At 53.7% G+C, this 11,874-nt stretch overlaps 1 protein-coding gene across 1 annotated transcript; it reads left to right on the top strand.

Annotated features, from left to right (window-relative positions):
- The first annotated feature begins 11,268 nt into the window (after positions 1-11,268).
- Rpl27l2 (ribosomal protein L27 like 2) lies at positions 11,269-11,673 on the top strand. Its single transcript, NM_001109336.1, has one exon. It carries the CDS (start codon positions 11,350-11,352, stop codon positions 11,656-11,658), a length of 309 nt encoding a protein of 102 aa, NP_001102806.1. The 5' UTR covers positions 11,269-11,349; the 3' UTR covers positions 11,659-11,673.
- Positions 11,674-11,874: the final 201 nt, after the last annotated feature.

Raw genomic sequence — 11,874 nt, 5'->3', positions numbered from 1 at the left:
TCTGGATCCAGTCCTTCCAGCCACTGTCCCCACCAAGATGGCGACTTTGAGGGACCAAAAGAAAGATGGCTCCAGCTAGCTCTCCCAGATACTCATCTAAGCTTATGCAAGAGGGTTTTATACACACACACACACACACACACACACACACAGAGAGAGAGAGAGAGAGAGAGAGAGAGAGAGAGAGAGAGAGAGAGAGAACAGAGTACAGAGTACAGAGTACAGGGCAAGCCTCCAGCTGTCGGGATGGCTTTGCTTCTCTAGTGACCCAGCCTCAGACTCCACAGGAGGTACATGTGGACTTCACAGCCATTGGGGTCAGGGCACTCCACAGGAGGACACAGGGGTGCCCAGGATCAGAGCCACTTGATAATGCCTTTCTTGTCCCCTAGTCCCTCCTCAGCCTGCTGAGCCGCAGGAGGGAGCTGGTGGCCCTGCAGCACCTGCTGCAGCAGAGCATCCCGGGGTGAGGGACTAGGCCTGGGGTAATGGCTCAGCACCAGCTCCCTCAGCTTGCAGTCCTGAAGTACAGCAGGCATTGTCCTGGCTCCTCATCCTCTCAGGCAACTCCTCAGGTGGCATAGGAGAGGGGGCTATTGCCCAGAGGAGGAAACTGAGGCCCATAGGTGGCAGGACTGTGTCTCTTGCCTGGCTATTCCATGGGCCAGTCAGTCTTTCCCTGAGTGTCTGTTTCTCCTTGTCCTGACCAGGAGAAGAGTGGGGACTAGACATCCACTCACTAGGGCTCACCTCTTCTGGCCAGTCACAGTCACCTGATCTCCAGTGCCCTGGGCAGGATTTGTGTCAGGCCCTGTGACGTGTGTGTGTGTGTGTGTGTGTGTGTGTGTGTGTGTGCGCGCGCGCGCGTGCGCGCGCATGTATGTGCATGTGCATATATATACACATACACACTTATACACATACACACTTATACATATACACAAATACATATACACATACATATACACACATACATATACACATACATATACACACATACATATGCATATACACATAGAAGAACCATCTCCCTCTCAGAGTGAATGGCTTTATTTACCTGGAGATGAGGGGGTCCTCAGTCTCTTTTCCACCAGCCGAGGGCACAGTGGACTGGGAAAGCCTCTGAGATTCTGGGTCAGCCCCCTGTACCCTCCTGTCCAGCCACTGGGCTGAGAGAGGGGGCTGAATCTCTGCAGGGCCCTCTACAGCCTGATCCCCCTGTGTGTGTGCCTGCTAGGGTGGCAGCTGAGAACCTTTATGGTCTGGCACATTTGGGTTTGAATCTTTCCAGGGATGGATGTCACACAATGCGGCTCAGATCCCAGCACTGTAGTTTATAAGTGGTGTGGCCATGGACCCATTACCTCGCCTCTCTGAGCCTAGGGCTCTTTGCCCGTGCCATGGGTTCAAGGCAGATGTTCTGAGGACGAGTCGTTCAGGCTACCTGCTAGAGCTCAGATTCAGTATGGATGAGTCACATGGGAACTCAAAAGCAGAGGGGTGCCAGAGGGTGGGAAGATGGCACAGAGGCAGGTGGACAACAGGCAAGCCAGTCAGAGCCCCCGTGAATGCATGTGTGTGTTTGTGTATGCCTGTGTAGATGTGCATGTGTGTAAGTTTGTGCATGTATGTGTGTAAGTGTTTGTGTACATGAATATATGTTTGCACATATATGCATATGTGCATGTGTATGGGCACATGTATGTGCACGAATATGTGTGTTTGTGAGTACATGTTTATACATGTGTATGTGATGTGTGTGTGTGTGTGTGTGTGTGTGTGTGTGTGTGTGTGTGTGGTGTGAGAACTAGCACACAGGTACAGGGGACCCAATCATAGTACTGGAAGATGGCAACTGTTTACCTTGCCCATGTCACCCTGAGTCTCAGGGATCAGCATTTCCTTGTTACTCTTACAAAGTAGGAGGGAACACGGAGGAAGAGGTGGTGACCCCTAAAGACCTGGGAAAGTGGAGGGGTGCCAGCTCTTGGGAGCTCTCGGGAGGTTTGTGGACTGCACGAGGGAAGGGAGTAACAGGCTGAGCTGCCTGTCTATGCCCAGAGCTGTTACCCCTGAGCGCATGTCCACAGTGGTGCCCCAGCCTTCGTCTGCTCCCACAGGAGGCACATCAGGAGGCCTTGTCCTGAGTCTCCTGCTCGCTCAGCCTTTCCTGGTCAGGCTCACAATGAGGAGAGGAGATGAGAAGTCTGGCCCACCCTGCAAACCCCACAGGAGCCCAGCTATTCACTGGGACAGTGAGGGATGAATTCTTGGTGGCTTCAAGCCCTGCAAATCAGTGAGGCAGCTCTACCCCAGTCTGGCTCCGGCAGATCCACAGAACAGGCAGCTTGTTAAATCTGAGGGAAGGACTGCTTTTCTGGAAACCCATCAGTCCCTCCCACCTTAGGCCTGGATGACCCCTTCAAAGCAGTAAGCCCCCGACCCACCCACCCATTTCACAGATAGGGAGACAGAGGCCTGCAGACACTTGCGGGGGGGGGGGTGAGGGGCTGAGCTGACAGCCTCTCTATCTTCCTAATCAATCTGTAAGTTTCCTCTAGATTCACATCTCTGCTGTGCTTAAGGCAGGACACACAGACAGAAGAGACCTAAGGACTTGGTGTCCTCGTGTGTGAAATGGATTCTCAGGTTGTGGATTCTCAGTTCCGTAAGAGCCCTACCCTCTGAAGTCCAGCACAGGAGAGGTGCGTCTGGCTAGATTTCTGTCCAGCCTCCTCCCCAGGCCTCCTCCTGGGCTCCTTTCCCAAGGCCTGGCCTCCAGCTGGGGTCAACATAGGCAGTGTCAGGTCAGCTGTTAGCCTTACCCTCCAAGCCCTTTGATCTGCCAGACGCCTGTGGCCACAGCCTGAGCTATCATGGACACCGAGGTCTTGCTAGGAAAACCCATGTCCCTTGCACAGGCCCTGGGGTCTCCCCTCCCCCATCCACCCACATCTGCCTTCAGCCTGCTTGGCTTCCACGCCCACACTCAGCCCTTCTGTCCATTCACCCTGTGGTTTCCTCAGCCACACTGCCGCCATAAGGCCCTTCTGCAGTCAGGCTCCGGAACACCGGGTCCAATCCAGTCTATTCCAGCCCAGTTCTGGTGAGGCAGGTGCTATAGGACCGGTATGTGAAGCCAGTGAGGCTTGGAGAGGCACAGTCTCTTGCTAGCCTTCGTGAGTGTGGACCTGGATTCCCATCTGTCCACACAAACACTTCTAGGTTTCAAGAGCATCATGGGAGTGGGGACCAGAGGCAAGCTAGGCAAAGCTAGCGTCTAACTGAGACCCCAGAGGGGCCTTCCACTCTGACAGTCCCTGCATGCAAAAGAGAGCCACATCTGGCAGAACCACTGAGGACCCCTACCCCACTCTCTGGCAGTCCTTAACACCCCAGGAACAAGAACTATGGCCTACTCACAGCAGCCCAGCCTCCACTTTGTGGGACTGCTGTCTAGAGGCCATATGTCCTCCTACAGAGCTGAGTCAGTCTGGTCCAGCATACAAGAGGTGCTTCTGGCTGGCCTCCCTCACTGAGTTTCCAGGTCTTCTCCATCCCAAGCAGGTTGGGAGAGTCCTGGCTCAGGCCATGAGGTGGGGTAGGAAGTTCAGCTGACCCTAACTTTGTGTGATCCCCATAGAATCCCTGTCTGTTCAGAGTCCCTTTTCCCATCTGGAAACAGAAGAGGGTGCCTGAGGGGCTGACAAGCGGCTGGCTCATGATGTGGCCACCATGAGGGGCTGTGGGAATGTCAAGAAACCTTTGGCTGCCCTCACCTCCCTTGGGGTCTCTAGGCATGGCTTCTTCCAAGTACTGATTAACAGCTGGGTCATACCTGTCCTGCAGATGTCCGCTGGGCCCTGTGTGTGTGTGTGTGTGTGTGTGTGTGTGTGTGTGTGTGTGTGTGTGTGTGTGTGTATGCATGTGCACTGGGAAACATTACATGGGGCTGAGGAAGGGCTAGCTCTTCTAGGCTCACAGAGGATGCTGGAAACTCCCTATCCAGACATAACTTGGTTCCTTGGGTCCTAGGCAAGGCACCTCAGAGTAAGACCTTCTAGCTATAATTCAAGGCCCTAGGATGTGGCTGTAGCAAGATGACCCCTGCCTCCTAGGTGGGCCAGGGGAAGAACCAGTGTTAGGCACAGACTGACTCTGGCACAAGGTGGGAATCCATCTGGATCTGGGAAAAGGGCAGAAAGAGGGTTTTCTGAATGACACAAAGGAAGCAAGGTCAAGACAGGGCTAGGGGTGAGGTGTAGCCATAATCCCTTTGTCTGACTACTGAATGACAGAGGCTGTGGCTTTTGGGGAGTCAGCTCACATTAAACTACCTGTGTCCCTTTGGGGATGTAGTTGGGGGAGCCAGCCAAGGGGTTAACTCAGTGTGGGGCCAAGAACAAGCTCTTCTTGGGCTGGTCTCAGTACTCTGCTTGCTGACTGACTCAGCAGGAGAGTCCAGCTGCAGGAGGGGATCTGGGAACAATTTGATAATTAGGTAAGAGGTCTTGACAAGCAGCTTCCATGGGGTCTATTAGAGGGCCAGGAGAAGTCTGCAGGGAGGCTGCCCCCTGCCAGCCCACTCATGGTCCCCCACTCCCTAATTCTGCCCACCTTGCCACACCAAGTACTTCCACCCTGCTGAGAACCAAGCAGATCCTGTTGGTGCCAGAGTCCTGCCTCCCACACCTCCCTGACTCCTGACATGCTCCTGCTCCTTCAGCAGCCTATAGAGGGGTGTAGGCTACCCTTGGTAGAAGGGAAACAAGAAGAGGGTTCAGGAGAGGGGTGGCCCTCTGTGACCACACACTCAGGCCATCCCTATAGAAATCCCAAGTGACAAGTATCCCGAGTCCCAGGATGAGCCTTGTAGAACGATTCCTCCATGGTAGCCTTGGCGAGGTTACAGGGCTGATCTGGGGGATGGGGGGAGAGATTGCTTCAGGATGCAGATGCTGGCTCCCAGCCAGCCTGGACCCCCAGCTCAGGCCCCAGGCTGGCCCCCCTCCCACTATATGGTGTGATATACATTCTGGGATCAGGGATCTAGCCATGAGGTCAAGTGCATACAGGTCCTGCGGACATCCAGGACATGGGGAGAGAGCTGGGCAGGGGAGTCAGTCTGAGCAGTGTTTTTACAACTGCTGGGAGGATGAGAAGTGGCCAGGCCATCCTGTCAAGCCAGGACACAGACATCCTGAGTGTAGGGTGCAGCACTGTGACACCTCCCGTACCACCTGAGATCTGTAAATGAAAGGTGCTCCTGAACCCCAAGGCATGTCCAGGGATCTTGAGTGCCTCCCAAGGCCTTCTCCAAACATCCTCCAGCCACTTTGGGCAAAAGAACCCAGTTTATGCCCCCCATGATCTGCACTGTGGAGCAACTAGGCCCCAAGGGTCTTTTTTCTTTGGAGAACTCCTGCCCCAAGGTGGTACTCCCGAGCTGACCAGAGCAGTGGCTCAGCAAATGCACTGAGAGGAGCTTCAGGCCACCCCGAAGCCGCCACACTTCCTCACACAGCCCATGGCTTGCCCAGGCATCTGGGTAGCACTGAGCCTTCCTGGCCTTCATGTGGCAGCCAGGCCCTTCCACCTGGGGAAGACACTGTCTCCTGAGCCCCCACCCAGCTCAGGAAAGACATGCCTCCCTTGATATTCTGGGCTGTGCATTGAGAGCCCAGGGTGGGGCAGCCAGTGTACAGAGCCAAGAATCACAAGCTCAGTGGAGTGCAGGGGCCTGGGAACGGCTCACCCATGGAGGTGATCTTGTGTGTCTCTGCCCCATGTGTCCAGTGTCAGAGTGATTTATGCACAGATGCTGAGAGAAGAGGCTAAAGAAAATACGCACTTAGGGAATCTCCCCTCCTCCTGGGTGCTAACTTGCCACAGGCCCAGGAAAAAGAGAGGGGCCTCCCACTGGGTGACCTAGGACAGGTCCCTTCTCTCTTTGGGCTTCTGGTGTCTTTGAAGTGAGTCTAAAACCGCCAGGAGATTGAATAAGAGGTTAAATGCCAGGTGCCCAGCTCAGAGTCTGTCAAAAAGCAGGCTGCACTATGGCCTGGCCATGAAGTGCACAGCAGCTCCCATGATCCCTCATTCTGACCCTGGTCCCTCTCAGTCTTCAGCTATAGCCCATTCACAGCACTCTAGTCCTACGATGGCCATCTCCCTACCATAGCTCTGTCAGCCACCATGAACACAGGGGTCCCCGACTCTATAGCAACCCTGTCCAAACGCCACCTCCCCAGAAGTTCTCCCCGGAAGACTCCTTCATCTTCTGCCAGTCTTCCTGGCTACTCCAGGCTGCTTTCATCAAGACTCCTAGGCCACCTGTTAAAGCACACATACTACGTACATGCTTTCCAGATTTGCTTACTATCGGTCTCCCAAGATGGAGGGTCCTGGGGAGGGGAATACCTGTCTTATTTGCCAGAACCTTAGAGCGGAGCCCAGACAAGGGGAAAGAGGGAAACTTCAGGGAAGCCTGCAGTCAGGGATGCTCATCCTGGGGGTGACACCCAGGGAGTTAGAATTGGCCAGGTGGAGCACAGCCTACTGCCCAGGCTAGGCATGGCTGGGATGTAGGAAAGTGGGCCAGTCATCCGGAGCAGACAGAACCAGCCTGGAAGAGGGCAGGGTTGGGTATGTCCAGCATAGCTGCATGAACAGGAAAATGATGGATTAAAGGAATATCAACACAGTCACTACAGCATGGCTAAAGGCTAGAAGGACAGGGTCTCAAAAAATGTAGCCCAGGCTGGCTTCACAGGTTCTGTGTAGCCAAGGATAGCTTCCTGCGTCTACTTCCCTCCCAAATGCTGGGATTACAGGTGTGTGCATCATGTCTGGGTTGAGTATAATATAAAAGAAAGGCCTGTAAAGAGACCTCCACAGAGGCAGTGAGTGGAAACTGTCAATCAAGGCAAACTTTGCAATGATTGTGTCCTGTACTGGCTGCCATGAAAGCACTTTGTGTTGTGGGACCCGAAAAGCATGTTAGTTCTTTTTATAGAACCTTCCAGTCATGTTTCCTTTGGGAGCTTCTCCTAGGAACACATGTCCTGCCTCAAGTGGCCAGGCCCCAGATACTGAGTCACAGGGAAGAGGGGGTTAGACCTCAGTCTCTGCCTCTGCTTCAATCCCTCTATGGCCCTGGTCCCCAAAGGGATCTGGGAAATGCCTCGGAACCCAAATCCAGCAGGTGCATAGGAGTCTGAAGCTTGTGGACGAGGTGGTAAGGGTTGGTCAGGTTGAACCTCCCCTGGTTGAGGGCAGGACCAGAGAGAGGGCTTCTAGTGGAGAAGAAGTCTTGGGTCTCTCTTCTATAAGCATCCACAGGTGGATGGGGCCCGGGATCTCCAAACATCAAGTGAGAAGCATCAGATGGCACCCACACACACAGTCTGACCTGATAGTCTTAGCACCCTTGCTTCTGTTCTCCAGACTGGAGTGGGTCTAGGAGACCACAGCTGGCAAGATGGCATCCTCAGGGTCCGATCTGTCAGTGTTCATAGCCCTGAACTCAGAGCTCAGGGGCCCTGAGGTATGTTTTTAGAGGAGAAAACTCACAGAAACTTGAGGAATCCTAGAAGTAGAGTCTGGGCTCGAAACTCATCACAGGGAGGACAGAGAATTGATCTCAACCCAACCAGTGAACGCCAGCTATCACAGAGATTGGGTCTCCATGGCATCCCACAGAACTGGAGCTTCTGTAAACCTGAAGCGTCTGAGCCTGTGTCCTGAAGAGACCTCGTCTCCTATCTCTTTCACTTATTGTCAAGGTATCCCCAGTCCACCCTACCTGTTCCTTGTCCTTCTGCCCACAGTGACATGGGCCTTGTTGGGGGCAGCCATGCAGATAGCTTTCTAAGTAAGTTCTGGGGTTAATGGAATTGGCGTCTGCACGAGGTGGCTGCCTGCTCTGGGCCTAATGGTTTGGCTGGAGCTGGAGTGAGAGCACTCGGGACTGGAGGTGTGAGAGAGGGTAGTGAGGCTGGTCCAAGCAGAGATGAAGGAGTGCTCCCTCGATAGATCGTCTGGGGTCTGCCGAACCACAAACAAGCCAGGATTGTCATCCTTATGTCCTAGGTGTGTCCAAGAAGAGGACCAGAGTGAGGAAACCCAATCCCAGAGCTGGAAGAAACTTCAAGTTCATGGTCTCCACTGGCTTTGGCCTCCTGCTTTTTAGGCCCCTTGAGCCCAGCACACTTTAATGGAAGCAGAGGCAATGAGGACATAAAATAAACACGTGGGCTTTCAACTTCCTCAGTGCCCTGCCCTGGAGCACTGGAGTGCAGGGTCCTCTCTACATTACCCAACCACTTAAGTGTCTATGGGCGAGCCTCTCTCCTGCTCCTCCTCCCTTGGTTACCTCCACCTTGGCTCTGAGGCCTGTGAGGTGAGGTGATGGAGACCCAGCCATTGATAAGGAGAAGCTGATATTGATCGTGTAAGCAAGGAGACCTGTTAAAACTATGGTGGCCAAATTACTCTCTGTGCTGCCACAGCTATCTCTGGGGCGTGGGGGGTGGCCTGGTGGGCAGGAAGGGGACACCCCGGTAACAGTTCACTTGGAGAAGGCCTGGCAGTAAAGCCACAGATGTCCCAAACTTCTCAGTCCTGGGTTGTTCTTTCCCTCCTGTGTGACACCAGTCCCAGCTCCATGGAGGTTGCTCTCCCCCTGGGAAACCCACATGGAAACCGAGAACTGGCTTAGAAGTCGGAGCCAGACAGCCTGGTGTTTGAATCTTGACTCTGCCACTGATATGCCGTGACCTTAAGCCACATTTTTTTCCTTTTATGAGCCTGCTTCCTCATTAATAAAACAGGGACGGTGGGCCCTATGCCACTGGATAGTTCTGGAAGACAATGGCTGCAGAAACCCAGAGAGGGCCAGAGTTTGCTTGGAGCTGCACAAGAGAGTAAACAAGACGCTGGGTGATGCCAGACCCCTTTGGTCACCATCTGGCCTCTCTTGGGTCTGGACTTCTGTCTGGGGCCTGGTCTATGTCCCCTGGTCTGTGGCAGAACACAGCAGAGATGTTTGAGGCAGGGCTAGGCCCCACATGGTGGCTCCTTTGGCCTGAGCCACCTCTCCTCAAGGCCTTATCTGTCCATTCTCTCCTTTCCCACAAACTAATCTTTCTTTCTCTTGGAAAGTTCCTGTTTCCTCCCCGCCGTCTTGTCTCTCTCCAAGCCTGTCTCCGGAGACTCCAGCCAGCCTCCCACACAGGTCTAAGCTGTTCAGCACAGGGAGCTCAGAGTCTAGGATGGCCACCCCTGGCTCAGGATGGTACAGATGGGAAACCTGCTGTGGCTGACATTCTGAAGAGAAGTTCTCTGGATTATCCAGCATATGATGGAACGCTTTATGCTGAAACCCCCAGGTACAGAGATTCTGACTCTAAATCTCTGTGCACAGTAAATTCCTGGACTGCAGGAGCTCCCAGGAGGCTGTGACTTACAATGGAGCCTTGTCCCTGCTGAGTAGACCCAGCAGGGGTCAACCTGAAACTTGGGGTAAGGTTCCCTCCAGGGTCCAGTGATCCCCCTCCCTCTTGGTTGCCTAGCCCCTAGTCAGCCAGGAGGTTCAGAGCTTCTTCACAGGTCTAGGGGCCAGTCAGGGGCAGGTACACAGGTTCCCTGAGTCAGGAGCCTCTCCTGCCTTGAGCTGCCAAGTCTCCCTCGCATCCAGGAAACACAGCAATAGGGCATGCTTGGGCTCTGAACCCCACTTTGTTGAGAGCTGGCTATGATCTGGGGGCAAGTCAGCTGTCCTTTGGGGACCCCAGTTTCTACCTCTCAGAGAGTGACAATGCTCATCTATGGGTGTGCTGCTGTGAAGATGACCTGGGGTGAGGAGGACCGGAATGCAGCCAGAACAAATAAACAGTCCGTTATGATAATATAGCTACTCGGCACTGTCGTGGCGCCCCTTCAACAATTCCCAGGAGTATGCTCAGCTCCAGAACCCTGTTGGGTTCACAGGTTGGTCTCAGTCCACAATGACTCAGAGAGCTTGAAATGGGGGCTGTCGGGATACGACACAGGTTTAGAAACACCCTGGCCCAGCAGGACAGTAGAGGGAGAGATCAGAGACTGTGGGAACCCTGGAGAGGCCCGTCCAGGCTGGAGGTGGCCACTGGAGAAGGGAGCTGTCTACCTGGGCCTTGGAGGAGAACTTTGACTGACGGAAGGGAGAGGGTTGCTATGGTTGCTTAAAAGGTTCGAGGGCCATGAGGAGCCAGAGGAGGGAGGCAGGCATGGCATGCAAAGGGGCATTCTAAGAATGACAATTCCAGCTTGGTCCTCAGAGTGAGCTCCAGGACAGCTAGGACTACACAGTGAAATCCTACCCTGAAAAACCAAAAAGGAAAGAGAAAGGAAGGAAGGAAGGAAGGAAGGAAGGAAGGAAGGAAGGAAGGAAGGAAAAGGAATGATAATTCCGGGCCTCTGAAGGAATCAGCAGATGCCCACAGTAGGCATCTAAGCTGCAGGCATCATAGCCAAAGCTGAGGGGTATTGATCTATGGGAACAGTAGCAGAACTGAAGTCTATGACTAAGGCTGGACTCGAGTGCTGGGCCAAATGATTGAGGGCTAGTTCTGAGGGGCCCGTGGCCAAGGAGAAGACACACTGAAGAGACAACCAGGGCAGACTAATAAAGGTACTGGACACCCTGGCAGGGTCCCTCTCTACCCCCAGCAGTGGCCATAGGATGGCCCCTTCCATCGGGGACTTCCTCATCTGAAAACAGACTCCAAGGAGACCTGAAGACTTATCGTGAGGTCCTTTCCTGATTCTGAGACTGCCACCCCATCCCAAGCTTGCAGGCAGAACTTGGAGGAGAACCACAAAATCTGGCTATCTCCCACCCTAGGGCCTTCCCAGTTTCTGGCGAATCCTCCATTCCATCCTCCTGCCCCAGCAGCAGTCCCTGTCCCTCTCCATGGACCCCTCTCCAGGTTCTGGGGCCTTGCTCAGCAGCGCTTCAGTGGGGGAAGCCTCCCTTTCTAGCTTCCTCTGAGGGAGCCTATCCCTCAGCTGGGAAGTGTGGACGCCACAGAGAGAAACTATTCGGAACATTCTTTTGCATCCTTGTTTTTGGGTGAACCCCCAACACACACCAGCAGCACAGAGCACAGGTTCTTAGCAGTTCTCCTGTCTCGGGGTGGGGAAGGAACTTCCACGGGCCAGGCCCTTGTATCAACCATTTTTTAAGAATTAACCTTATTTTCTGCTATTTGCCTGCTGGATGCTGTTGAGTTGGGCAAGGTCAGGAAACCCAGGGAAGTTTGCTGACTGACTGCTGCTCCAGATGCGAAGCTCTCGTCGGGAAGAACGTTGATGGCGTGTCTCTCAGACAACCCCTACAACTCTGCTCGGGTGGCTGAAATTGGCCACTATCCCCGAGAGGAGAAAACCACCTTGAGCAAGAAGAAAACTGTCAAGAGGTCAGAGATCAAGTCCTTTGTGAGAGTTGAGAATTACAATCACCTCAGGCCCACGAGGTGCCCCGTGGATATCCCCTTGGACAAAACTGTTGTCAACAAGAATATCTTTAGAGACCCAGCTCTGAAATGCAAGGCCAGGTGGGAGGCCAAGGTTAAGTTTGAAGATCCACTCAAGACAGGCAGGAACAAGTGGTTCTTCTAGAAGCTTCAGTGTTAGGTGTATTTTTGTTTCCATTGTTAACATCATAAAAAAAGAAAGATAAAGCCCAGAGAGGGATGGCCATGTCCAGAGCTCTTGCCTCCTCCCTGGCTGTCCCTCCCTCCTTCACCCCCTTTAGTTGCTAACTCTAGCCCATAGGCAGACATCACAGACAGTCCCAGGTCCTCCGGGGTTTGCTAGCCTGTCCCCTTAGCTGTA

This window comes from Rattus norvegicus, chromosome 1, assembly GCF_036323735.1.
Source record: "Rattus norvegicus strain BN/NHsdMcwi chromosome 1, GRCr8, whole genome shotgun sequence".
Classification (NCBI taxonomy): Eukaryota; Metazoa; Chordata; class Mammalia; order Rodentia; family Muridae; genus Rattus; species Rattus norvegicus.
Note: the sequence above shows the minus strand (reverse complement) of the source record. Positions and strands in the feature narration are given on the sequence as shown.

Coding starts and splice junctions, on each gene's coding strand:
- Rpl27l2 (NM_001109336.1), top strand. CDS start 11,350: ATGGCGTGTCTCTCAGACAACCCCTACAACTCTGCTCGGGTGGCTGAA.